The sequence below is a fragment of the Aquarana catesbeiana genome, linkage group LG03 (genome assembly GCF_042186555.1).
Source record: "Aquarana catesbeiana isolate 2022-GZ linkage group LG03, ASM4218655v1, whole genome shotgun sequence".
NCBI classification, from domain to species: Eukaryota; Metazoa; Chordata; class Amphibia; order Anura; family Ranidae; genus Aquarana; species Aquarana catesbeiana.
The window spans coordinates 645,837,190-645,862,486 of NC_133326.1; the positions used below are offsets into that span (position 1 = coordinate 645,837,190).

General features: G+C 43.6%; 1 protein-coding gene and 1 long non-coding RNA gene across 3 annotated transcripts in view; one reads left to right on the top strand and one right to left on the bottom strand.

Annotated features, from left to right (window-relative positions):
- The window catches only part of SLC44A2 (solute carrier family 44 member 2 (CTL2 blood group)), a 143,238-nt gene extending 118,286 nt beyond the window's left edge, over positions 1-24,952 (bottom strand). The window contains exon 1 of one of the 2 annotated variants that reach the window (XM_073622578.1): positions 24,588-24,947. In XM_073622578.1, coding sequence (XP_073478679.1) covers positions 24,588-24,630 — 43 coding nt within the window. In that variant the 5' untranslated portion in view covers positions 24,631-24,947. Of the gene's footprint in view, positions 1-24,587 lie in introns of both variants that reach the window. The other variant, XM_073622576.1, reaches the window with a different exon arrangement.
- On the top strand, positions 2,337-18,848 carry LOC141133299 (uncharacterized). The gene is made up of 3 exons (XR_012243043.1): positions 2,337-2,392; positions 14,103-14,222; positions 17,928-18,848. It is a non-coding gene; the product is annotated as an uncharacterized lncRNA (long non-coding RNA).
- Positions 24,953-25,297: the final 345 nt, after the last annotated feature.

Consider the following 25,297-nt stretch of genomic DNA (forward strand, 5'->3'; position numbering starts at 1 on the left):
AATCAGCAGTGACTCATTAACTACGCTCATTCTGCTTCCCCAACCAGCAGTGACTCATTAACTACGCTCCCTCTGCTTCCCCAACCAGCAGTGACTCATTAACTACGCTCCCTCTGCTTCCCCAACCAGCAGTGACTCATTAACTACGCTCATTCTGCTTCCCCAACCAGCAGTGACTCATTAACTACGCTCATTCTGCTTCCCCAACCAGTAGTGACTCAGTAGTTACGCTCCCTCTGCTTCCCCAACCAGCAGTGACTCATTAACTACGCTCCCTCTGCTTCCCCAACCAGCAGTGACTCATTAACTACGCTCACTCTGCTTCCTCAACCAGCAGTGACTCAGTAACTATGCTCATTCTGCTTCTACAACCAGCAGTGACTCAATAACTATGCTCACTCTGCTTCCCCAACCAGCAGTGATTCAGTAACTATGCTCACTCTGCTTCCCCAACCAGCAGTGATTCAGTAACTACGCTCACTCTGCTTCCCCAACCAGCAGTGACTCATTAACTACGCTCATTCTGCTTCCCCAACCAGTAGTGACTCAGTAGTTATGCTCCCTCTGCTTCCCCAACCAGCAGTGACTCAGTAACTACGCTCACTCTGCTTCCCCAACCAGCAGTGACTCAGTAACTACGCTCACTCTGCTTCCCCAACCAGCAGTGACTCATTAACTACGCTCATTCTGCTTCCCCAACCAGTAGTGACTCAGTAGTTATGCTCCCTCTGCTTCCCCAACCAGCAGTGACTCAGTAACTACGCTCACTCTGCTTCCCCAACCAGCAGTGACTCAGTAACTACGCTCACTCTGCTTCCCCAACCAGCAGTGACTCATTAACTACGCTCATTCTGCTTCCCCAACCAGCAGTGACTCAGTAACTACGCTCACTCTGCTCCCTCCTCCCAGCAGTGACTCAGTAACTACGCTCACTCTGCTTCCCCAACCAGCAGTGACTCAGCTCCTCCAGCCCCCCTCCCAGCGGTGAATTGATGTCTCAACCCCCCCCCCCCCCCCACCTGACTTCCTAGCTCACACTGCCCCCCTCCAAGAGCTCCACCTTGGTGCTGCTGCTGTGAACTTTGAGAATGAATGGCTCCTCAGTGCCTGCAGCTACAGGGTTCAGTGAGGGCTTTGCTTTTGTCTCATTTGCTTCGTGTCCCAGAGAAACAGCTGGGAGGAAATCCCCTAAAAGGGAAAGGAACTTCATCAGAACATGTGTCCCTTTCAGGAGATTTACCCATTATTCCTGCTCTAGTGACAACCGTGAAATTTGGGATTTTTATTAATGTGTTTGTAAACCCTGTTTTTTTTTTTTTTTTTACTTTTACCTACAGGTAGGCCTATAATAAAGCTTACCTGTAGGTACTGGAAATATCTCCTAAACTTGCACGGTTTAGGAGATATTTACCGTATACGCTTGCGCCGACGTCATCGGCTCATGCGCACTGAAGACAGGGTACGAAAGTTTCGAAAGGTCCCGTGCCATGACCGGCGGCTCCCGCGCATGCGCGGGAGTGACGTCACGTGATTTCGGCCGGTAACAGAGCTTCCCACGGACACCAGCGGGGACATCGGGGACATCTAGGGTTGCCACCTTTTCTTCAAGCCAAACCCGAACACTTTAGCTGCCTGGGACACCTTTGGGTGCCCCAAGGAGACTAGTAATGTGGTGCGCATAGCGTGCCGCAGCGAATGGTGGGTGTGGCCAGATGACTCTTCCTGACATCATCACCCTGCCCTCCAGTGATGCCAAACCTGCCACCAGACGGCCGCTGCAGCTCTCGGACGGCAACAGATCTGTGTGTGACTACCTTAGTTACTTGGGGAGCCAAAGCCCGGTCTGAATAATATGTCCGGGTTTCAGTCCGCCTGAAATCCGGACACATGATTCAAAACCCGGGTGAATCCCGTACAGGTGGCAACCCTAGGGACATCGTTTGCAGGTAGGTTTGCAGACATGCGATGTATACTAGCCCATTATGCTTTTACTTTGCAGGGGACAAAAAGAGGAAGTAAAACCCATCCGGGTTTACTTCCTCTTTAGTTTTCTGTCTTTGAGACAATCTACCTAAAATATTCTTCACACTACAGGAAATGTTAAAATAGAATGTGACTGTGACTTATTTACAGAGAACACATGGCTGTAGCCATGTCATGGAAATTCCAATAAACTGTCTCCTAATCTAATCTTATTCAGCATGCTGTTTATTTATTCAAGAAGCAACCAGAAGTGGTCATCTGCAGACTGTCCACTGTGTGGCAGCAGAGGACCCTGGCTAGCAGGCATGTGTCATAACAAAGATGACCTCATACACTGAAATACCTGTGTGTGTGTCTTCTTCACTGCCTGGACTGCACTGCAAGCCAAGACTCAGAAGATCTGGAAGCAGTAAGAACCCTTTCACACAGGGGCGCTTTGCAGTGCTATAACGCTAGCTGCTAGCTTAGGGGGGGGGGGGGGGGTAAAAGCATCCCGCTATTAGCCGAATAGTGACGCAAAATTGACGGTAAAGCGCCGCTAAAAATAGCTTCATTTTACTGCAGACGCACCCACCGCTCCAGTGTAAAAGGGGCCTAAATGTACACACTGAAAGGTGCAATACAGAGAAAGATTTGGGCAGTATGGGGGCCTAGACAAGGGCTTTGCCCCTCTCTCATCGCTTCCATTGATATTGATAATCACTGCAGTAGATACAAAGAATCTCCCCCATCTGCACTGCCTGTTCTGGCATGACTTCAACAAACACATACCTCCCAACATTTTGAAATGGGAATGAGGGACACCTACCAACAAACGTATGTAGGTATGGGAGACGCCCCCCTGCCACACCCCCTTAAAGGAGAATTAACCCAAGAAAAGGGTTAATTAAATCCACAGGGGACTTTTTTCTACCACTACTATTCCTTTATATTGGCTTTTAAAATTTACAAATGCAGCAATTTAAAATTTGGAAAAAAGGTTTAGCGCTGGGAAACACTTTTTCAAAGATAAAAAGTGCATTTTATATACAATTATATAGATCAGACCAAAATGAGGGACAAATGAGGAGGAATGAGGGACAGAGGGACATTGCTCCAAATCAGGGACAGTCCCTCCAAATCAGGGACAGTTGGGAGCTATGTAAACATCATCTGTCTACTTCCTCCCTTATAAAGTGGCAGGTAGCTGCACAGATTTTACCAATATTGTGCGATCCTCCTGGCTTCCCATAAGAACATGAAGGTTGTAGCTGGCCCCCCTGGACATCCACCAGGCCCCAGGAATCTGCCTAGGTTGTCTTTTGTATGCTGCGGATCTTGTGCAACAAAGACAGTATAGGGGGTTCATTTACAAAAGGTAAATAGGCTGTGCACTTTGTAAGTGCAGTTGCTTCAGAGCTTAGTAAATGAGATGAAGCTTCACTTTGCAAAGAATAACCAATCACATGCAAAGAAAATGAAAAAAAAAAAAAACAGCAATTTTGCTTGCACATGATTGGATGGTGGAAGTCAGCAGAGCTTCTCCTCATTTACTAAGCTCTGGAGCAACTGCACTTGCAAAGTGCACCATCTATTTGGCTTTACTAAATCAACCCCTATGTTCAAAGGGCTCTTTCACACCTGCTGTGGAGTGTGGTGTCCCCTGAAGAGCGATCCGTGTTTGGATCACTTTTCAGAGGGCACGTCACAGGTGGTGAAGATGTGTCATAATGCCTCCTCACTGCCCAATTTAACCTAATGCTGCACTACCATGCTACAATCGCATGCACTGCACGAATGAGCGAATCTGACCAGCGGCACTGCCTGTCCAACCCTGCATCCTGAGTTAAAAATGCCTCAGCCACGGCATGTGGACAGCCCCATCCAGCTGTTATTTTACAGTTTGGGGGGTAGCCAGGTGGGATGTAAAAACATGGCTCAGCTGCCTGTTGTTACAGCCACAGCCCCCAAACAACCCCCCCCCCCACACACACACACACACCCACACACACACACACTGTCCCACTGTCCACAAAGAGCATTAACTGCTTCAGATCCGCACTATAGCCGAATGATGGCTACATCGCGGATCTGCTTTGCCGGGAGAACGTCTATTGACGTCCTATACTTTGTAGGCGCGCGCTGTGATCACCCAAGTCAATGAGACTCTGAGACTCGGGTAATCACAGATCCGAGTAAGAGGCCAATCCCAGCCCCTTACCACGTGATCAGCTGTCAGCCATTGGCAGCTGATCACCTGATGTAAACAGAAGATCGGTCATCGTTTTTTTTAATCCTCACGCTAACAGCGCGAGAAGAAAAAAAGCTGATCACCGGCTTCTGTTTAAAGGGACATCGGTCCTGAAGAGGAAGAGCCTCATATGTGCCCACCAGTACCGCCTGCCAGTGCCACAAATCAGTGCCCACAGTCAGTGCCAGCAATCAGTGCCCACAGTAAGTGCCAGCGATCAGTGCCACCTATCAGTGCCCAAAAGTGCCACCTATCAATGCCCACCAGTGGTGCCAATCAGTGCCACCTAGCAGTGCTGCCTATCAGTGTCACCTACCAGTGCCGATCAGTGGCCATCACTGCCACCCATCAGTGCCACCTATTAGTGCCATCTATTAGTGCCCTTCAGTGCCACCTATCAATGCCCTTCAGTGCCGCCCATCAGTGCCACCCACCAGTGCGACCTATCAGTGCCCACCAATGCCACCTATCAGTGCCCACCAGTGCCGCCTTATCAGTGCCCATCAGTGTCGCCTTATCAGTGTCCATCAATGCAGCCTATCAGTGCCCATCAGTGCAGCCTATCAGTGCCCATCAGTGTAGCTTCATCAGTGTACATCAATAAAGGAGAAGGAAATTACCTGTTTGCAAAATTTATTAACAAAATATAAAACGGTTTTGTATTTTTTTTTTTTTTTAAATCGGTCTTTTTTAATTTTTTTAACAAAAAATAAAAAACCCAGAGGTGATCAAATACCACCAAATCCCATTTGTGGGAAAAAAAAATGATAAAAATTTCATTTGGGTACAGTGTTGTATGATCGCGCAATTGTCATTCAAAGAGTGACAGCGCTAAAAGCTGAAAATTGGTCTGGGCAGGAGGGGGGTTTAGGTGCCCAGTAAGCAAGTGGTTAAAGGGGTTCTAAAGGCTCAAGGTTTTTTTACAAAAAAAAAAAATGTGTGCAGCAGCCCCCCCCCCATACTTACCTGAGCCCCATCACGATTCAGTAATGTGCACAAGAGCTTCGGCTCTCTGGGGACTCTCCCTCCTCATTGGCTGAGACAGTCAATCACAGCCACTGAGCTGAGAGGGGGGTCGGGGCCAAGCTGCAGCTCTATGTGTGAACAGGCACACAGAGCAACGGCTCAGAAGCAAGCCTGTTCGTGTGCCCCCATAACGAGCAGCTTGCTCTGGGGGCACTCTGCGGGAGGGAGGGGCCAGGAGTGGTGGCGGGGGACCAGGGAGGAGAAGGATCGGGTCTGCTCTGTGCAAAACCACTGCACTGAGCAGGAAAGTATAAACACCTTTATTATTTATTTTTTTTCTAAACTTGCCTTTTATATGACTGTAATTCATGGCAACCAATTAGAATAGATCTCTCTTTCTCCTCTGGTTGACATAAAGTTGATTATTATTGGCACATAAGGGTTACCACTCACTACACAAAGTCAACACTGCCCTAATATAAGACCCCTTTCACACTGGGGCCGCGCCCACATCAGCGCTAATGGGCTGCTCGTTCTAGAGGTGCTTTAGCGCTGTTTAAACGGCGCTTTTTGGCCGGTAGTGTGCTTTTAACCCCAAAGAAGTGGTTAAAAACTCCCGTGTTGTGGCTCTTCCGAAGCACTTTTTAGGCCCTTCGGAAGTGCTGACCATTCAATCCAATGGGCAGGGGTGTTTTGGGAGCACTAAATACAGCGCTCCTAAACAGCCCCAAAGATGCTGCTTGCAGGACTTTTCGGAGCGTCTGTGCACCGCCTCAGTGTGAAAAGTCACACTTGAATGAATGGAAGGCGTTTTTCTGGTAGCTTAGCAGAGGCTATTTCCAGCGCTAAATCGCCTGAAAACCACCTCAGTATGAAAGTGGTCTTAATGTCAGCTAAAAAGACCCCCGAACTAGCAATGTGATGTGATCTGGGACCAGGGTTGCCAACCTCCCGCAGCATTTTTTACTGACAAAATATGGGAAATGTACTGACGGAACACATTTTTTACTGGCAACCTGAGAAATTACAGAACGCCTATTGAAACACAGTGAATATTTAAACAGTATAAACGTGATATGGAAACACTGACAATACCTAGAACAAAGTAATTTGCTTGATTTACATTTAAAGTGGTTGTAAACCCTTACAGACCACTTTGACCTACAGGTAAGCCTAGATTAAGGCTTACCTGTAGGTCCAAGAAATATCTCCTAAACCTACACAGTTTAGGAGATATTTGCAAAAAGACAGGCACCGCTGCATGCGCCGTAGACAGCGCGCGCGCAGGCGCACTGAGCATGCCGGCTCCCGTGCGCATGCGTGGGAGTGACGTCATCGCGGCTCCGGCCAATCACAGCGCCGGAGCCATGATACCCAGAAAGAAGATGGATGCTCCATAGCAGAGGGGACAGCGGTGACATTGCAGGCTCCTGTGTCAGGTAAGTGACACACAATGGGCTACTATGCGATGCATAGTAGCCCATTATGCTTTACCTTTGCAGGGAAACAAAGAGGAAGTAAAACCCATCAGGGTTTACTTCATCTTTAAAAAGTCAACACAGCATGAAATGATCAGCCCCTGATATTTACGGGCAGTTGTAAAAAAAAATCACTGATTTTTACAAACTGTCAGTAAATTTACTGGTGGTTGGCAACCCTGTCTGGAACCTATATGTTTTCTTTCATATATTTAAGGGTTATAATCGTGTTTAGCACCATCATCTCCCATGATGACACTGGGCCAATTGTTATAGCAAAGGGTAAAGAACAAAATAAATAAAAATACTTTTTTTATTTATTTTAATGGAGTAGGGAATTCCTTCTCTTCCTGCCTTTAAAGCATATCTATAGTCAAAATATAAAATCCTATATTCATTCTCACTTTGTATCTCAGTTATTTCTAGCCGACTTCTATTAATCTGAACGATCTTGAATTTTGTAAACTTACTTTGTGAAGTTCCCCACACATTTCCTTCCTTGAATGCTGTGACACAAATTGACTACACGCCCTGTGAGTAGGCACTAAGTGCATGGAGTTTGCATGCTCATGATACGTTTGCATGGGTTTTCTCATACTATACTTCAATGTAGGCGCTTGAAAAACACTTAAAAAAAGGAAAACACATGGAAATGAAGATGCACAAGAGTGAACCTAAATGCATTTGCCTTCACCCAAATGAATTCTGGTTTGTGTGTGCAGGATTACCGAAGAGATGTCAGACTGTAAACTGTATAGGGAGGCAATGGACTGATGTGAACTGTCCTTTGTACGTCAGTGTGGAATTTGTCATTGTTATGTAAATTAATAAACTAAATTGAATAAACCTAACTCTAGAAATCACTCCCGACAGGCAGATATATTGTGGATGTGCTTTCAGTGAAGCAGGTCTCTGTGGAAGTGGTCACATGCTAGTGATATGATGGATCGGTTTCTTGGGAGCGTACAGTATAACCTTGCGGATTCTACAAAGCTCCTAACAGGCAGTCCTGCACCCTTGTATGGGAGCATTATGTAAAGGTATGAATGTTCACATGCACGGGTAATGGTGTTACAGGAGATTATGGTAGCAATGATCAGGCCTCTTGTGTTGGAAATTGGAAATTGTAGAAAGCGCACCACAGTTTAATCAGACCCCAACAGATAGCTGACATGACGGACTGAAAAGGTAAAAGATTGGACCAATATAACTATGTAAATACCATACCTGCCTGATGCCCCTGGAAGCTTCTAGGTTCCACGCCGAGCAGCTGTTCTCCTGTATTGTGAACACAGGAGGTCAACAACTCAGCACAGGTGCCATTTAGAGTCTGCTTTGCATCTTGTGAATGCTTTGCATTCATTCAGAGAATGGTACCTGTGCCAAGTGGCCAACCTCCTGTATTCACAATGCATCAGGCCAACCTCTTAGCAAGAAACCTGGAAGTAAGTGAAGATCACTGGAGCAGCAGTATCTACAACAGTGATTTACAGCTTCCAGGGGCATCAGGCAGTTATGGTATACACACAGTTACGTGGGTCCAGGCTGGACCAATGTATCTGTTGAAAATATCCACATCTGAAATTGTCCTTTTAAAGTTCCATCAATGTAATTAGAAATGTGTTGCTTGCACACTACGGCGACAGCGAGGGAACAGTCTGAGATTGAGGTGCAATTGCACCCTGCTTATCTACAATCTATTTGCTGGGCCCTCCCCGCCCCCCCTTCCCCCCGGCAGAGATTCTCAGATTATTATTGGTCCAAACAATCGTGCCTTTCATACGGTCCGACGTCCATCAGACCTAGCTGGTGATTCTGACATCACCGCTCTATCACTGGATGGTGACTCGCCTTTGCACTCTCTGATGCTGTGGTCGTTTTATTGTCAGTACCAAAAAGTTTTGATGCATGTTGAGCTGCCCCGAAGAAGCAGATAATTAGTCTGTGAAACACGTTGGCTATCTGTATATACGAGCATCTGTTCAAGCTTTCTGGACTGAGTATCAACTGTGCTCAAATGTGTATATGACCGAATGTTATTAATGCATCATTTTTATGTTTTGTATATTTTGTAATAAATGTATATTTTATTAATACCCTTGTGCTTGTGCTTACATCAGTAACAGAAAAACATATCCGTTAAAATCTCATCACACCATGAGAGAGTGATACTCTCTTATCCTTTTTTTTTTAGGTGATTAAGGGCATCTTCAACCTCAACCATTCATAATGGGGAACAACCCAGATTCAAAACATCATGAACCCAACAGTTCTTCTTGGGGTACCAGTTGGGTTAGTGCTTGTGGTAGACATTTCATAGCTTCCCCAAGCCACTCCTTCAGTTCTAATAAATGCTGGAGAGATACCACACTCAGGTAGCACCAACACCTTAATCCAATCACCATAGAATGTGAAGATGTTGATGGTCAAAGAACAAGGTGGAAGGTGTAAAATTTGTAAAATGACCCCGTTCTAGTTACATAATCTCATCCCTGATGTCACAGAGGCTTCATAGCTGTTAATCTTTGGATTTAACTGCCAGAAGGTGTGAATTATAAAAACGTGGGGATAGAGATGTTAAAACTGCTTTAAATGTACAACACGGGTGGTGTTGAAGATCCTCCACCCCATGTGCAGGGATAGTTGTTCTAGTTTGACAAAGTTTCACACTACTTGCAAACCAGGTGTGCTCTCTGACACCAAGGATGAGATTATGTAACTAGAATAGGGTGATTCCACAATTTGTAAGTGTCCCATCTTGTTTCTGAACAATTAACATCTGCATTCCATGGTTATGCCATGACCTGAATAATTGAGAGTCTTCAGACATACAAGCAGAAGTCGAGAACATGAGTTTTACAGAATGGTGTTTTTTTTTTTTTTAAAAACTGAAACCGCAGCTATATTAAGGTCATTGTAACAATCAGCACCAAATAAAACTCGCATCACCGGTCACTGTGACCCACAACTATGCAGCCATGAGCATATGTTCCTCAAACTGTCCCTGCTGGTGTTCAGTGCTGTCTAGCTGCCTCTCCAAATTTTTTTTACTCCCTTGTAAATATTTTTGCTGCCGTTTAGGCCTCATGCACACTGGACGTTTTGGACGTTTTTACAGCTGCTGTTTTTGGTTTCAGACGTTTTTTTATACAGTTAATAAACTTCCCATCGTGTTATTCTATGTGTCCATGCACACACAGGCTGTTATCAACTGATTTTGGCTGGGGCGTAAAAAAAACCTGAGTTTTTCAGCAGTTTTCAGCTGTAAAAACGCTATAACGTAAAAAAAAAACGCAGATAAACGCTCAAAAACGCAACGTTTTTAACGTTTTTGATCCATTGAAAAAGAAACAAAAAAAACGCTAAGGCAGAAAAACGATAAAAACGCTATTGCAAAAACGTTGGAAAAACTCACTGCAAAGCCACTGGCGTTTTTATAACGTTATTTTAACATCCAGTGTGCATGAGGCCTTACTCTTATTCTACTCGATCAGTCATAAATTGGCCTTCCTCAACAGAATATACTGTACTTACCTTTCTGTTGCTCCCTGGCAGATCTGTTGAGCCATCGGGAGCAAGGAAAATCCTGTGTGAGATGTAGAAACATAGAAGAGGGACAGCAGAAAAAGACCACGTGGTCAATCGACTTGACTCGTCTTGACAAAAACACTATTTAAGCTGAGTGGTGAATTAGCAGCCAAACAGTGACGGCCTTAGATACAGTCATTATTCAGGGATGCAGGTACAGTAGCTTGCAGATGCTGCAGCAGCAAATATCTGAAACCAATAGTCAGCAGTAAAAATTTTCTATATCCATAATGTTGGTGGCCTTAAAGAGGTTTTTCAGTTTGTTCAAAAAAAAAAAAAATTCAAAGGCAGCAGCTACAAATACTATAGCTACTGGCTTTTAATAAAAAGGCTCTTACCTGTCCAGGGATCCAGCGCCGCCCTCACCCGGGCCAGTTCTTCACTGGTCTTTGGGTCCCCGACACTGGCATAAATACTATGGAAAGCTGATGGTGACTCCTTGCAAGTTTACTCCACCGCTCCGTTTGAATGGTGCCTCAGCCTCCTGGAACTTGTGACATGTCTGAGAAGGTTGTGGGCAGGAAGTGGGGGGAACTTTTTCTGGAATCGCCAAAGCAATTCCACTGGAAGTGGAAGTGGGTACATGACAAAAATAGGGACCTGCTCCCCAAAAAAATATAAAAATAAATGTACCGCAACTGGGAGAAGACGGGGGGGATGAGGATATAAAGCAAGACTTCCCTTTTAGGGTGAGGTTTCGCTTTAAGTTCCTGCAGTCTCCCCTGATATGTTATATCCCTCAGACCTTCACCATTTTTGTTGCCCATCTCTTGACTTTTTTCGCGTAAATAGATTTTTTGTAAGTGGAGTCTCCAGAAATGCAGACAGTATTTTAAGTTAAGTAAAGAACTATATAGGGGAATGAGAATTTCCTTCCTCCCTCTGGTGATCCCTCTAGTGATAACTAAATATCTATATAGTGGAATCAGGACCTCCTTCCTTTTGCCTGTGATCCCCCTAGTGGTAACTAAAGATCCACTGTATATAGGGGAACGAGGGTCACTTTCCTCCTGCTGATCTTCCCTGTAGTGATAGCTAAAGATCTACTGTATATGAGGGAACGAGGGTCACGTTCTTCCTGCTGGTCTTCCCTCTAGTGATAACTAACGATCTACTGTGTATGAGGGAATGAGGGTCACTTTCTTCCTGCTGGTCTTCCCTCTAGTGATAACTAAAGATCTACTGTATATGAGGGAAAAAGGGTCACTTTCTTCCTGCTGGTCTTCCCTCTAGTGACAACTAAAGATCTATAGAGGGTAATCTAGATCTCCTTCTTCCTGGTGGTGATCCCTCTCATTATAACTTAAGATCTATAGAGGAGAAGCAGAACCTCCTTCCCCCTTAATATAATCTCTCTGGTGATAAGTAAAGATCTATATGATCCTTCCTCCTGTTGGTGATCCTTTAGTGATAACTAAAGATCTATATAGTGCAATCAGGATCTCCTTCCTCCTGTTGGTGATCCCTCTAGTGATAACTAAAGATTGATATAGACCAGTGATGGTGAACCTTGGCACCCCAGATGTTTTGGAACTACATTTCCCATAATGCTCATGCACTCTGCAGTGTAGTTGAGCATCATGGGAAATGTAGTTCCAAAACATCTGGGGTGCCAAGGTTTGCCAACACTGAGAGAACCAAGACCCAATTCCTGCTGTTGGTGATCCTCTAGTGATAAGTAAAGAGCTATATAGAGGAATCAGGATCACCATCCTCTTGCTGGTGATCTCTCTGGTGATGCACCCCAGAATTCTATCGGATTTCCTCACTGCCAGGCCACACAGTTGGTTCATTTTACAATAATTTAAAATGGGAACCCCCCCCCCAATCTTAAAAAGAGCATTGTTTAAATTACAAAAAGTTGTGTTTGAAATGAGTGTTTGAAATGATAAACCTATGGTATGTACTGCATAGCATGGCTTTGCGAACAACGCTGAAATGTATCAACACTTTAGCAACTAAATAGAATATAATTAGTCTCACATTTTCTTTCTACTTTTAGAAACATCCTGTCTGATATTGCCTCCTCTACTTCCTTATTCCCACGATCTTTATGTTGTCACCCTCCAGCTGCCAGGACATAACTTCTCCAACTCTTGCGCTAATTGACTGAGGGGTCCTCCCACCCATAAGAGCTCATGCACACTTCAGCTGAAAAAATCTGCTTCTATAGACGTTTGAGCTTTTTTTTTTCTTTACCCCTAAATTCCCTTCTTCCTCTATGTTAGCCTAGCCCTATTATGTTAAGTTACATTATATTATTTATTATTAATATGTGATGCTATGTTAGGCTATATATGTTAGCCATACACACTGTAGGCAGTTTCAGGAGTTTAGTGGTGGTGGAGACAGAAAAACCCTGATTGCTCAAAAACGCGCCTAAAATTGTGTAAACGCTGATAAATGCGTGTTTATGAGCATTCAGGCAGCAGAAAAAAAGGAACAAGGACAGGAGGGACAGCAGGGGAGGCATTTACTGGGACCGATCCCCTGGATTTTCCTCCTGCAATAGCTATATGCCAGTGGGAGGGAGAGGAAGAGAAGCTGGCTTTCAGCTGCTGCAAGAGGAAAATAAAAAGGATCGTCAGAAGACAGGTATTTTAAACATCTGAATTTCCAGCAAGTGCCTGGGAATTAGGATTCTACTGCTCCCCCTATTCTGGCACCCTTAGGCGGCTGCCTAAGCACCCTTATGCTGGCGCCGGCCCTGCCAATAGCAGTGTCCTCTGCCACTTCACACCAACACCTCCCACAGTAGTGTCCTCTGCCCCCCCCCACCCATAGCATTGTCCTCTACCACCCTTAACATCACTACTCCCCCCCCCCCGCCACAGTAGTGTCCTCTGCCCCAACTTTCCCCCATAGCAGTGACCTCTGGACCCCCTCCCGTCCCTGTAGCAGTGTGCTCTGCCCCCCTTCCCCTCATAGCAGTGTACTCTGCCACCTCCCCTCATAACAATGTCCTCTGCCCCCTCACCCCATAGAAATGTCCTCTCCCCCCCCCATAGCAGTGTCCTTTGTCCCTATTCTCTCCCCCCCCATAGCAGTGTCCTCAGCCTCCCCCCTTCCTCCCCCATAGCAGTGTCCTCTGCTTCCTTAACATCACCCCCCACACAAGCCTATGCAGTGTCCTACATGCACATGTACACAGAAGACAGAGTGGAAGGCAGCACAGTTCTGAATGGAGGGCGGGAGCTGCCGGAGTGACTTTTCATATAAACAAACTGGTGATTGGTTGCTAGGACCGCCTAGTGGAAAGTTAATTTGGCCAGCTCCTCCTCCCACTCTCCGTCCTGAGCTGTGCTGCCTCCCGCTCTCCGCTGTGTCATGAGGATGAGAGCAGTGGAGGAGGCTGGGGTGGAGAAAGACCGACACCTAAAAAGGCGGAGTTTGGCGGCTCAGGAGCATGTTCGCGTGCTGTCACCTGCCCGTGGTAGACAGGTAGACCACGATCGATGGGTTGCCAGCCCCCGCTGTATACTGCACATATAGAAATAAAAAAAAAAAAATGTTTTGCTATGTATTGTGGCCATTTGGAAGTGAAAAATGAGCTGGAGGGGGGGGGGTGTGCTTGGAAAAAAATCTTGTAAACGCTAACACTCAAAAATGCGCATAAGCACATAATAGAAACGCGGGAAAACGCACGTTTTTACCTCCGGTTTTCTCCTGCTAGCAGTTCTGGCATTTTTTAGCTAGTGTGCATGAGGCCTTGCACTTAAAAATAGACTGGGTGTGAGTGTGTGAGAGCTAAATGGTTTACTTGAACTGTGTTCAGACATAATTGTGTCATGACAAAATTTATTGTGTATTATGTAACTCATGGTGTAACCACAAAATGTTTTTTTTTTTTTTTAAAGCAAGATGCTGAGAACTACATGAATGGTTAAAAACAATATTGTTTTGTAAGAACAAATTGCTGACATTGCTAAAATAAGCATCATTTATGCACTGCCCTTGCAATGGAAAGCAGCTAACAGGTAAGTGCAGCCAATCCCCAGGACCTGACACCTTCTCAAACTATTAGGCCTCATGCATATGTGCTCATGAGGCCATAGAATGTGAATTTGTGGGTGCTTTTCCACTATTTGGAGATACAGCTGCATACCTCCCAACATTTTGAGATGGGAATGAGGGACACCTACTAGCAAATGTATGTAGGCATAGGACACGCCCCTTGCCACATCCCCTTAAAGGAGAATTAACCAAAAAAAGGTTAATTAAATCCACAAGGGCTTTATTTTTTACCACTACGATTCCTTTATAATGGCTTTTAAAATGTACAAATGCAGCAATTTAGAATTTGGATGAAAGGTTTAGCACTGGGAAACACTTTCTGAAAGATAAATAGTGCATTTTATATACAACTATATAGACCAGACCAAAATGAGGGACAAATGAGGAGGAATGAGGGACAGAGGGTCATTGCTCCAAATCAGGGACAGTCCCTCGAAATCAGGGACAGTTGGGAGCTATGCAGCTGCAGTATACAGCCACCCCTAGTAATGAATAGTAATGGTTGTATGCTAGATATACATGGGTGTATGCCAATTGCAAAAAAGTGCACATGGACGAAAATGTCTAAATGTGGCTTGCGTCCACCCAGCGATTTCGGCCCGTGAGCCCACTATTTACACCGTACAACAGCCTCATGCACCTTTTGTGCGTGAGACCTTAGGGCCATGCCATGCTTGCAATTTTACATATTGTTACAATATGTATAATAGTGTTATAATAATAATAATAATAATAATAATAATAATGTTATAATAGGATGAGGTATACGTAATAGGTGGTGTTACTCACTTACTTACTTCCTTACTTACTTACTTCCGGACTGTCCATCGTGAATATACGTCGCTACTTTGACATTATATATTGTTATTATGGCAGCATATAGCTGCCATAACCCCGGTATATTTATACACAGTGAGCGATCCTCTTTCACATAAAAGTGGTCCCTCCGAGTTCGCGTGCAGAAGCGAATGAATTACGCAAGTCGCGCCCACATATGTAAACGGTGTTCAAACCACACATGGGAGGTATCACCGTGATAGTTAGAGTGAGAACAATCATTCTATCACAAGATCTTCTCTGTAACTCTAAAGAGGTAACCTGTAAAAAAAAAAAAAATTAAAGCGTCGCCTATGGAGATTTTTAAGTATTGTAGTTTGTCCACGAGCGTGTGCAATTTTAAAGCATAACATCAGGTGTAACATCATCTTTCACATTATACAAAAAATTGTGCTAACTTTACTGTTTCCTTTTTTTTTTCCCAAAAAAAATTGTAATTGTAAGACCGCTCCGCAAATACGGTGTGACATAAAGTATTGCAACAATCTCCATTTTATTCACTAGGATCTCTGCTAAAAAATATATTTAATGTTTGGGGGTTCTAAGTAATTTTCTTGTAAAAAAATAGTGATTTTAACTTGTAAACAGCAAGTGTCAGAAATAGGCCTGGTCCTTAAGCGGTTAAACAAAATAGGTCATACACTCACCAACCACTTTATTAGGTACACCTGTTCAATTGCTTGGTAACACAAATAGCTAAGCAGCCAATCACATGGCAGAAAACAAATGCAAGTTCAAACCAAGCATCAGAATGGGGGAGAAAGGGAATTGAAGTGACTTTGAACGTGGCATGGTTGTTGGTGGCAGACGGGCTGGTTTGATCATTTCAAAAACTGCTGATCTACTGAGATTTTCACACACAACCATCTCTCAGGTTTACAGAGAATGGTCCGAAAAAGAGAAAATATCCAGTGAATGGCAGTTGTGTGGATGAAAATGCCTTGTTGATGTCAGGTTTGAGATAATAGAAAGGCAACAGTAATGCCCCGTACACACGATCCGAAAATCGGACGACAGATCGCCCAACTTTTTTGGCTTACTAGTCACAAGTAGAAATTGAATAGGTTACTAAAGTCACGAAAATTCTCGTACGACAGAAAAAAAAAAATCAGAAGTGATGTAATTTGTTGTAATGTAGTTGTATTGTGTTTTCGGACGTCAGCTGTACTGACTGAATGAAAATCGTACGATCTGGTATCGTACGAGGAAAATGTTCTTGCTTGTCTGATCGAATAATATCGGATGAACTGTCGTAATCAGCTCTGGAAAGCTCTGTACTAACGATCCAATTATCGTACGATCGCATAGAAATTGGTATTTTTCGTCCGATTTTTGGATCGTGTGTATGGGCCATAACTCAAATAACCACTCGTTAACCAAGGTATGCAGAATACCATCTCTGAATGCACAGCATATCAAACCTTGGAGCTACAGCAGCAGAAGACCACACTGGAAACTGAGGCTACAATTTGCACAGGATCACCAAAATTGGACAATTGAAGATTAGAAAAACATTGCCTGGTCTGATGAATCTTGATTTCGGCTGCGACATTCAGAGGGTAGGGTCAGAATTTGAAACAAAAAACAACATGAAAGCATGGATCCATCATGTCCAAAGCTCCCAACTGTCCCTGATTTGGAGCAATGTCCCTCTGTCCCTCTTTCCTCCTCCTTTGTCCCTCATTTTGGTTTGATCTCTATAGTTGTATATAAAATGCACTTTTTATCTTTCAAAAAGTGTTTCCCAGCGCTAAACATTTAATCAAAATTCTAAAATTGCTGCATTTGTAAATTTAAAAGCCAATATAAAGAAATAGTAGTGGTTAATTGTGGGTTTGATTAACTTTTTTTTGTTAATTCTCCTTTAAGGGGGTGTGGCAGGGGGCGTGTCCTATGCCTACATACATTTGCTAGTAGGTATCCCTCATTCCTATCTCAAAATGTTGGGAGGTATGATCTTGTCTTGTATCAATGGTTCAGGCTGGTGGTGTAATGGTGTGGTGTGGGGGATGTAATGGTGTGGGGATGTAATGTGTGGGGGATATTTTCTTGGCACACTTTGGGCTCCTTAGTACCAATTGAGCTTCGTTTAACCCCTTGCTGACCAGCCGCCGCAGTTGTACTGCGGTAACATGGCTCGGCTGCGCGAATCGCCGTCATGTTACGCCGGCTACTCGCCCCCGGAGCCGATGCGAGTGCGACCGACGGGCTCCCGCAATCATTCGTGGCACGGCGAGAACTGGGATCTCTGTGTGTAAACACAGAGATCCAGGTTTCTCTGAGGGGAGAAGAGACAGATCGTGTGTTCATACAAAGTATGAACACCGATCTATCTCTACCCCTAGCAAGTCCCATACCCCCTTCAGTTAGAACAAATAGCAGGGAACACAGTTAACCCCTTGATCGCCCCCTAATGTTAACCCTTTCCCTGCCAGTGACATTTATATAGTAATCAATGCATTTTTATAGCGCTGATCGCTGTATTAATGCCAATGGTCTCAAAAATGTGTCAAAATTGTCCGATGTGTCCGCCATAATGTCGCAGTCACAATAAAAATTGCAGATTGCCGCCATTACTAGTAAAAAAAAAAAAAATAATAAAAATGCTATAAATCTATCCCCTATTTTGTAGACGCTATAACTTTTGCTCAAACCAATCAATATACGCTTATTGCGATTTTTATTACCAAAAATATATAGAAGAATACATATCAGCCTAAACTGAGAAAAAAATTAGCTTTTTTTAAAAAAAAATGGGATATTTATTATAGCAAAAAGTACACAATATTGTGTTTTTTTTTTTTTAATTGTTGCTCTTTTTTTGTTTATAGCGCAAAAAATAAAAACCGCAGAGATGATCAAATACCACCAAAAGAAAGCTCTATTTGTGGGAAAAAAAGGACGTCAATTTTGTTTGGGTACAACCTCGCACGACCGCGCAATTCTCAGTCAAAGCAACGCAGTGCCGAATCGCAAAAAATGGCCTGGTCATTCAGCAGCCAAATCTTCCGACGCTGAAGCAGTTAAACGCCACGACCTACCTGAGTATTGTTGCTGACCATATCCATCCCTTTATGACTACAGTGTACCCATCTTCTGATGGCTCCTTCCAGCAGGATAATGCACCATGTCACAAAGCTCATATCATCTCACCACTGGTTTCTTGAACATGACAACGAGGTCACCGTATTCCAATGGCCTCCACAGTCACCAGATCTCAATCCAAGAAAGCATCTTTCGGAGAATCGCATCATTGATGCTATATGACCAAACATCTGTGTACACCAGACCATCAAACCTAGATCAGATGTTTGGACATCCCATTCCAAAATGAAAACCCCCACCACTCTGCCCTTTGCAGCTACTACAGCCTCCCGCTCTTCTGGAAGAACTATCTATAACAGGAAATACAGTAGTTAGTATGAGTTATCAGATTAATTATTTTAACCACAAAATCTTTTTATGTCATCTGTTTCTAAAAAAAAAAAGGTTATATCTGCAAAGATAACTGTCACATCAGTCTGGAAATATTTTTTCTTGTGTAATAGACAGTTAACTGCTGAAAATCTCATTATCCAATAATTAAGGCCCCATCCATACTTGCGAATGGGGCTAACTGCCATTACCCAGTGAATAGCTGCGGGTGCTCCATTCAAAGCAATGGGAGGCTGACAGTGCCTATATCTACAGTGGGGACAGAAAGTATTCAGACCCCCTTAAAATGTTCACTCTTTGTTAAATTGCAGCCATTTGCTAAAATCATTTAAGTTAATTTTTTTCCTCATTAATGTAACACAGCACCCCATATTGACAGAAAAACACAGAATTGTTGACATTTTTGCAGATTTATTAAAAAAAGAAAAACTGAAATATCACATGGTCTTAAGTATTCAGACCCTTTGCTGTGACACTCATATATTTAACTCGGGTGCTGTCCATTTTTTCTGATCATCCTTGAGATGGTTTTACACCTTCATTTGAGTCCAGCTGTGTTTGATTATACTGATTGGACTCGATTAGGAAAGCCACACACCTGTCTATATAAGACCTTACAGCTCACAGTGCATGTCAGAGCAAATGAGAATCATGAGGTCAAAGAAACTGCCTGAAGAGCTCAGAGAGAGAATTGTGGCAAGGCACAGATCTGGCCAAGGTTACAAAAAAAATTCTGCTGCTCTTAAGGTTCCTAAGAGCACAGTGGCCTCCATAATCCTTAAATGGAAGATGTTTGGGATGGCCAGAACCCTTCCTAGAGCTGGCCGTCCGGCCAAACTGAGCTATCGGGGGAGAAGAGCCTTGGTGAGAGAGGTAAAGAAGAACCCAAAGATTACTGTGGCTGAGCTCCAGAGATGCAGTCGGGAGATGAGAGAAAGTTGTAGAAAGTCAACCATCACTGCAGTCCTCCACCAGTCGGGGCTTTATGGCAGAGTGGCCTGACAGAAGCCTCTCCTCTGTGCAAGACATATGAAAGCCTGCATGGCGTTTGCTAAAAAACACCTGAAGGACTCCAAGATGGTGAGAAATAAGATTCTCTGGTGGAGAAAACCAGGCACTGCTCATCACCTGTCCAATACAGTCCCAACAGTGAAGCATGGTGGTGGCAGCATCATGCCGTGGGGGTGTTTTTCAGCTGCAGGGACAGGACGACTGGTTGCAATCGAGGGAAAGATGAATGCGGCCAAGTACAGGGATATCCCGGACAAAAACCTTCTCCAGAGTGCTCAGGACCTCAGACTGGGTCGAAGGTTTACCTTCCAACAAGACAATGACCCTAAGCACACAGCTAAAATAATGAAGGAGTGGCTTTACAACAACTCCGTGACTGTTCTTGAATGGCCCAGCCAGAGCCGCCCTGACTTAAACCCAATTGAGCATCTCTGGAGAGACCTAAAAATGGCTGTCCACCAACGTTTACCATCCAACCTGACAGAACTGGAGAGGATCTGCAAGGAGGAATGGCAGAGGATCCCCACATCCAGGTGTGAAAAACTTGTATCTTTCCCACAAAGACTCATGGCTGTATTAGATCAAAAGGGTGCTTCTACTAAATACTGAGCAAAGGGTCTGAATACTTAGGACCATGTGATATTTCAGTTTTTTTTTTTTAATAAATCTGCAAAAATGTCAACAATTCTGTGTTTTTCTGTCAATATGGGGTGCTGTGTGTACATTAATGAGGAAAAAAAATGATCTTAAATGATTTTAGCAAATGGCTGCAATATAACAAAGAGTGAAAAATTTCAGGGGGTCTGAATACTTTCCATCCCCACTGTATTTGAGGCCATTCTTATGTAATCAGACACGCAGTGATTACCTGCAGATGATTGGCCCTTGACGTGGACAGATATACTTTAGACCTCATGTACACACCTGCTGCTAAACGGACGTTTAGGAGCAGTTGGGTGTTTTTTTTCAACTGCCCTGAACTCTTCTCTATGTTATCTTATCAGTCCATGTACACAGGGTCATTTACATCCATTTCTAGGTAGTTGAGTTTAGAGGCATTTTTGGAACGCAAAAAAATGCGTTCAGAAGCTGAGTTTACAGGCATTTCAATCGCTAAACCTGTCTAAACGTGGTAACTCGCGCTTAACCGCATTTCGTTTCTAGGTGTTTTTCATTTTTGGCTGTTTGAAAAAAAACGTGGCAAAACGCCGCTAAACGCAGCATGTAAACGCAGCAAAACTGACATTTTAAAGGTCGGTTACTATCTGTCAAGTTAAATTGTTCAGGAGAGGTTGTAAAAACGTCCCGTGTACATGAAGCCATACAAAAAATGAGTGGTTAAACCCACTTTTTTCATCCTTATCTGTTCTTTTTTACTGCTTTTTAATATAACAAATGCAAAAATTTTGGAGGTGGAATGAAATGTTTAGTGCAACACTTTTAGTAATTAAAGTGGAGTTCCACCCAAAAATGGAACTTCCGCTTTTCGGATACCTCCCCCCCACCGGTGTCACATTTGGCACCTTTCAAGGGGGAGGGGGGAGCAGATACCTGTATAATTCAGGTATTTGCTCCCACTTCAACGCACAGATCGTCGCAGTATCCTCGGAGATCTACGCCATGTCTGGCCCCTCCTCCGTCGCCAATGCTGTCTTCTGGGAGACACACAGGTCCCAGAAGACAGCAGGGACCAGTGAGATCGCGCACCCTGGGCAGGTAAGTGTATTAATATTTTGAAAGTCAGCGGCTGCAGTATTTGTAGCTGCTGACTTTTATTTTTTTTTTCGGCGGTATCCGCTTTAAATAATGCTTTTTTTTATAGATGGCAATACAGCAGGTGAAAGAGGAAGAATAAGGGAGAATGAGGATTTGGTTCCAGAAAAAGGACAGTCCCTCAAATAAAAAAGGAACAGTTGGGAGCTATGGGTAGTGATTGGCATCTTTGGGAGTTTTAGGTAGTGAAAGGCAAAGAAACAGAGTTAGAGCCTGCAAAGTGGTAAGTGCCACTGAAAATAGTTACATAGTTACATAGTCAGGTTGAAAAAAGACACAAGTCCATCTAGTTCAACGATAAAAAAAATAAATCAAATAAAATATATCATACAATCCCATATACCCAATCCTATACCCACAGTTGATCCAGAGCATAAATGATGGGGCACCATTCCTCCTGTTGACCACTGAGTACAAATGATTGGGCAGCAGCCCTCTCACTGACCACAGATACAAATAACAGAGCACTGTTCCTTCCAATGATCATTTATACCAATGATGGAGCACTATTCTTCTCACTGACCACTGAACACCAATGATGGAGCACCACTGCTTTCACTGACCACTGAACACCACTAATGGAGCACCATTCCGCTCAGTGACCACTGTTACCAATAATGGAGCACTATTCATCACATTGACCACTGTTACCAATAATGGAGCACCATTCCTCTCAAAAACCACTGATACCAATAATGGAGCACCATTCCTCTTATTGACCACTGACACCAATGATGGGGCACCATTCCTCCCACTGACCACTGACACCAATTGTGGAGCACCACTGCTTTCACTGACCACTGAACACCACTAATGGAGCACCATTCCTCTCTATGACCCCTGATAACAATAATAGGGCACCATTCCTCCCACTGACCACTGACACCAGTGATGGAGCATCATTTCTATAATTGATTGAAGAGACATTTATTACTTTCACTAGCTACTAACACTGGAGAATGTATTACCCCTACTGACTTATGACATAAAGCTATTTATTACTCCCACTAACTACCGACGGCTGGGCATTAAGTACTACCACTGATTCCAAGGAATCTATTAGTGCTACTAACTACTGGGCATTTTTTACTACCACTGATGCCCAGGCATTTATTACTCCCACTGACCACTGACATCTTGGCATTTAATACTACTGCTGATGCTCAGGCTTTTATAACCGCCACGGAATACTGTCACCTTGACATTTATTACTACCACTGATGCCTGGGGACAAGTTATAGGTAGCGATAGGCTTCATTTTTAGAGTAATAGAAGGAGAGGTATAGGTAGTGATAGGCACCATTATTGAGGAGGGGAGGAGTTATAGGTAGTAAGAGTAATCACTATTGAAGTAAGGGGAGGAGTTACATTGATAGAATACACTACTGGGGTAAGGGGAGGAGGTATAGGTAGGGATAGGCATCACTATTAAACCCCTTTCACACTGAGGCGCTTTTCAGACACTTCCACGCTAAAAAAAGTACCTGAAAAGCTCACTGAAACCTATTACCATTAAATGAATGAATGCTTTCACACTGCGGCAGTGCGCAGGCAGGACGGTGAAAAAAATGCCCCTCTCCATTGAAATGATTGGAAAGCACTTCGAAAGCGCCTGAAAAGCTCTTCAAAAGCGATAAGCATTATTATTGATATAGAGGCAGGAGTTATATGTATTGATAGGAATCACTATCGAGATAATGGGAGGATTTTAAGGTAGCAATAAGCATGATTAGGACTCATGATGACAAACATTCTTTTGAAATGCCGCATTTGCTCTTTAAATCAAATTACGTGTGGTTGAACTTCAAACGTAAAAGTTCGAAAAGAAGGGGCTGCGATCATCTTGCTTTGTGTATCTAATAAAGATGCACAATCCAAAAATTCAAACGAGGAGGCACATACAAATGCCAGCATGCAATACAATAAACCAATGTGCTAAAAAAATTCAAAAATAAAAACAAAAAGCAGTAATTAATAAAAATGTGTGTAGTCCAAAAAGTGCTTGACCCAATGTGAACAATCAGGACGAACTTCTCAGAAGAACAAACGATTTTTCTGTTCATCAAACAAAGTAAGCAAAAACAGCTCCTCTTACCAGATGTGATGGATCTCAAATTATAGAGATCGGATAGACACACACAGGAAGGATCACTTGGCCCAAGGCGTTGTATCCACTGACTTTTCCAATAACAGGATCCCTCCTCCTGTAGCGGCTTTTCTCTGCTGAAATACTCCTCTCAGAGACTTCTAGTAAAATAAATTCCTCCACAGGATGTATTTAGGAAATGAAAAGAAGAGGCTTCATGGTGCAGTACTCAAATTTAAAAGGTATTTATTCTTTGAAAAATGGTAGGCATTGACATCCAAACAAAACGGCATTCAGTGTACTCAAAACCAGTCGAGGCTCATGGCAGACAGCTGGTGCGTGATGACGTCAAGATTTGTAGCTCCACCCGACGCGTTTCCCCATACAAGGCTTCGACGGGGAAAGGAGTATGGGGAAACTTTGTTTGATGAACAGAAATATTGTTTGTTCTTCTGAGAAGTTCATCCTGATTGTTCACATTGGGTCAAGCACTTTTTGGATTACACACATTTTTATTAATTTTTGCTTTTTGTTTTTATTTTTGCATTTTTTGAGCACATTGGTTTATTTTATCGCATGCTGGCATTTGTATGTGCCTCTTCGTTTGAATTTTTGGATTGCGCATCTTTATTAGATACACACGTTTATGGACTGAATATTTCATTTTTTTTTAGATGCAGCACCTTTTCTTTTATACATGTATTTGACATATTTATATATATGCACTGTTTTGCTTGTTTATTGGGTTTAGCGCAGATATCCTGCTATACAGATCATCTTGCTTTGCCTGCAGTTCCAATGTAAATCAAAAGAACATGTTGCGTCCAAACAAACACAAGGCTTCCCATGTGCACTGCTCAATGGGATTTTGCTGACGTGCGTTCCTAAGGAAAGAAAACAACGCCCGCCAACATAAGCCCTACCGTGTTATTGGGGGGGGAGTTATAGGTAGAGGCAGCCATGATTGAAGAGTTAATTGCAGGAGTTGTGGGTAGTTATAGGCACCTGGTAATGGGAAGAAATACAGGGAGGGGGGAGCAGGGTTAAAGGGAGATGCATAAAGTCCCAACACAATGGACTGCACAATACAATACGTCGATTGTCGGAGTACGACCAGGAGTTTTATATTTACAGCCTAATTACATCCAGGCAGTATACAGTATATACTATCACAAAGACATCTTACCATATGCTCCATCTGGGGGGCTCTTCTCTGTGTCATCCTCCATGACGGTTGGCGAGGTTCCAGCTGTGGTTGGCCCCTTAGTGTCTGCTCCTGTTGCTCGGGTGGTGCTGCTATCCTGGTGCACTCATGCAGAGTCCCTATGCTGTTGTTGTGGCTGCCTCCCTTCTTTTCTCCATATATGAGATCACTGTCCTCCAGGCACTCAGCCCCCTCCGCCTCCTCCTCCTCCTATACAGATGATGAATTCCTCAGCCCCTCTCCACCACTCAGCATTTCTAGATGTCACACTTACTTCTGCAGAGCCCTAGCCCTGCCTGCCCACATCCTTCATAATGAGCGCACACCCTGCAGATTTCAGGCCAATAGAGAAAGAATGGGGCGTGGGGTAAGTGGGTGCTGCCCTTATGGAATGCAATCCGCTACCTTTATGCAGTCAAAGTGGGGTCTTTCTTAAAGGAGCAAGCTCTCGTAACACATAAAATTAAAGGGGTATCCCTCCTGGAGTCCACATTTTTATTATTTTGAACAATCTTACAGTCAGTGAATTTCCAAATAAAGGCTTGTATTATGTTTGAAATAAGTTTTTTTTTCTAAATATGTATGCTTTGTCTGATTTAAGTGCATTTTAAAGGAACATTCCGTCTTTAACCCCTTGTCTACCAAGGTCTATTTACAACTGTCCCGGTATATAAGTGGTTAAAACAACCTCA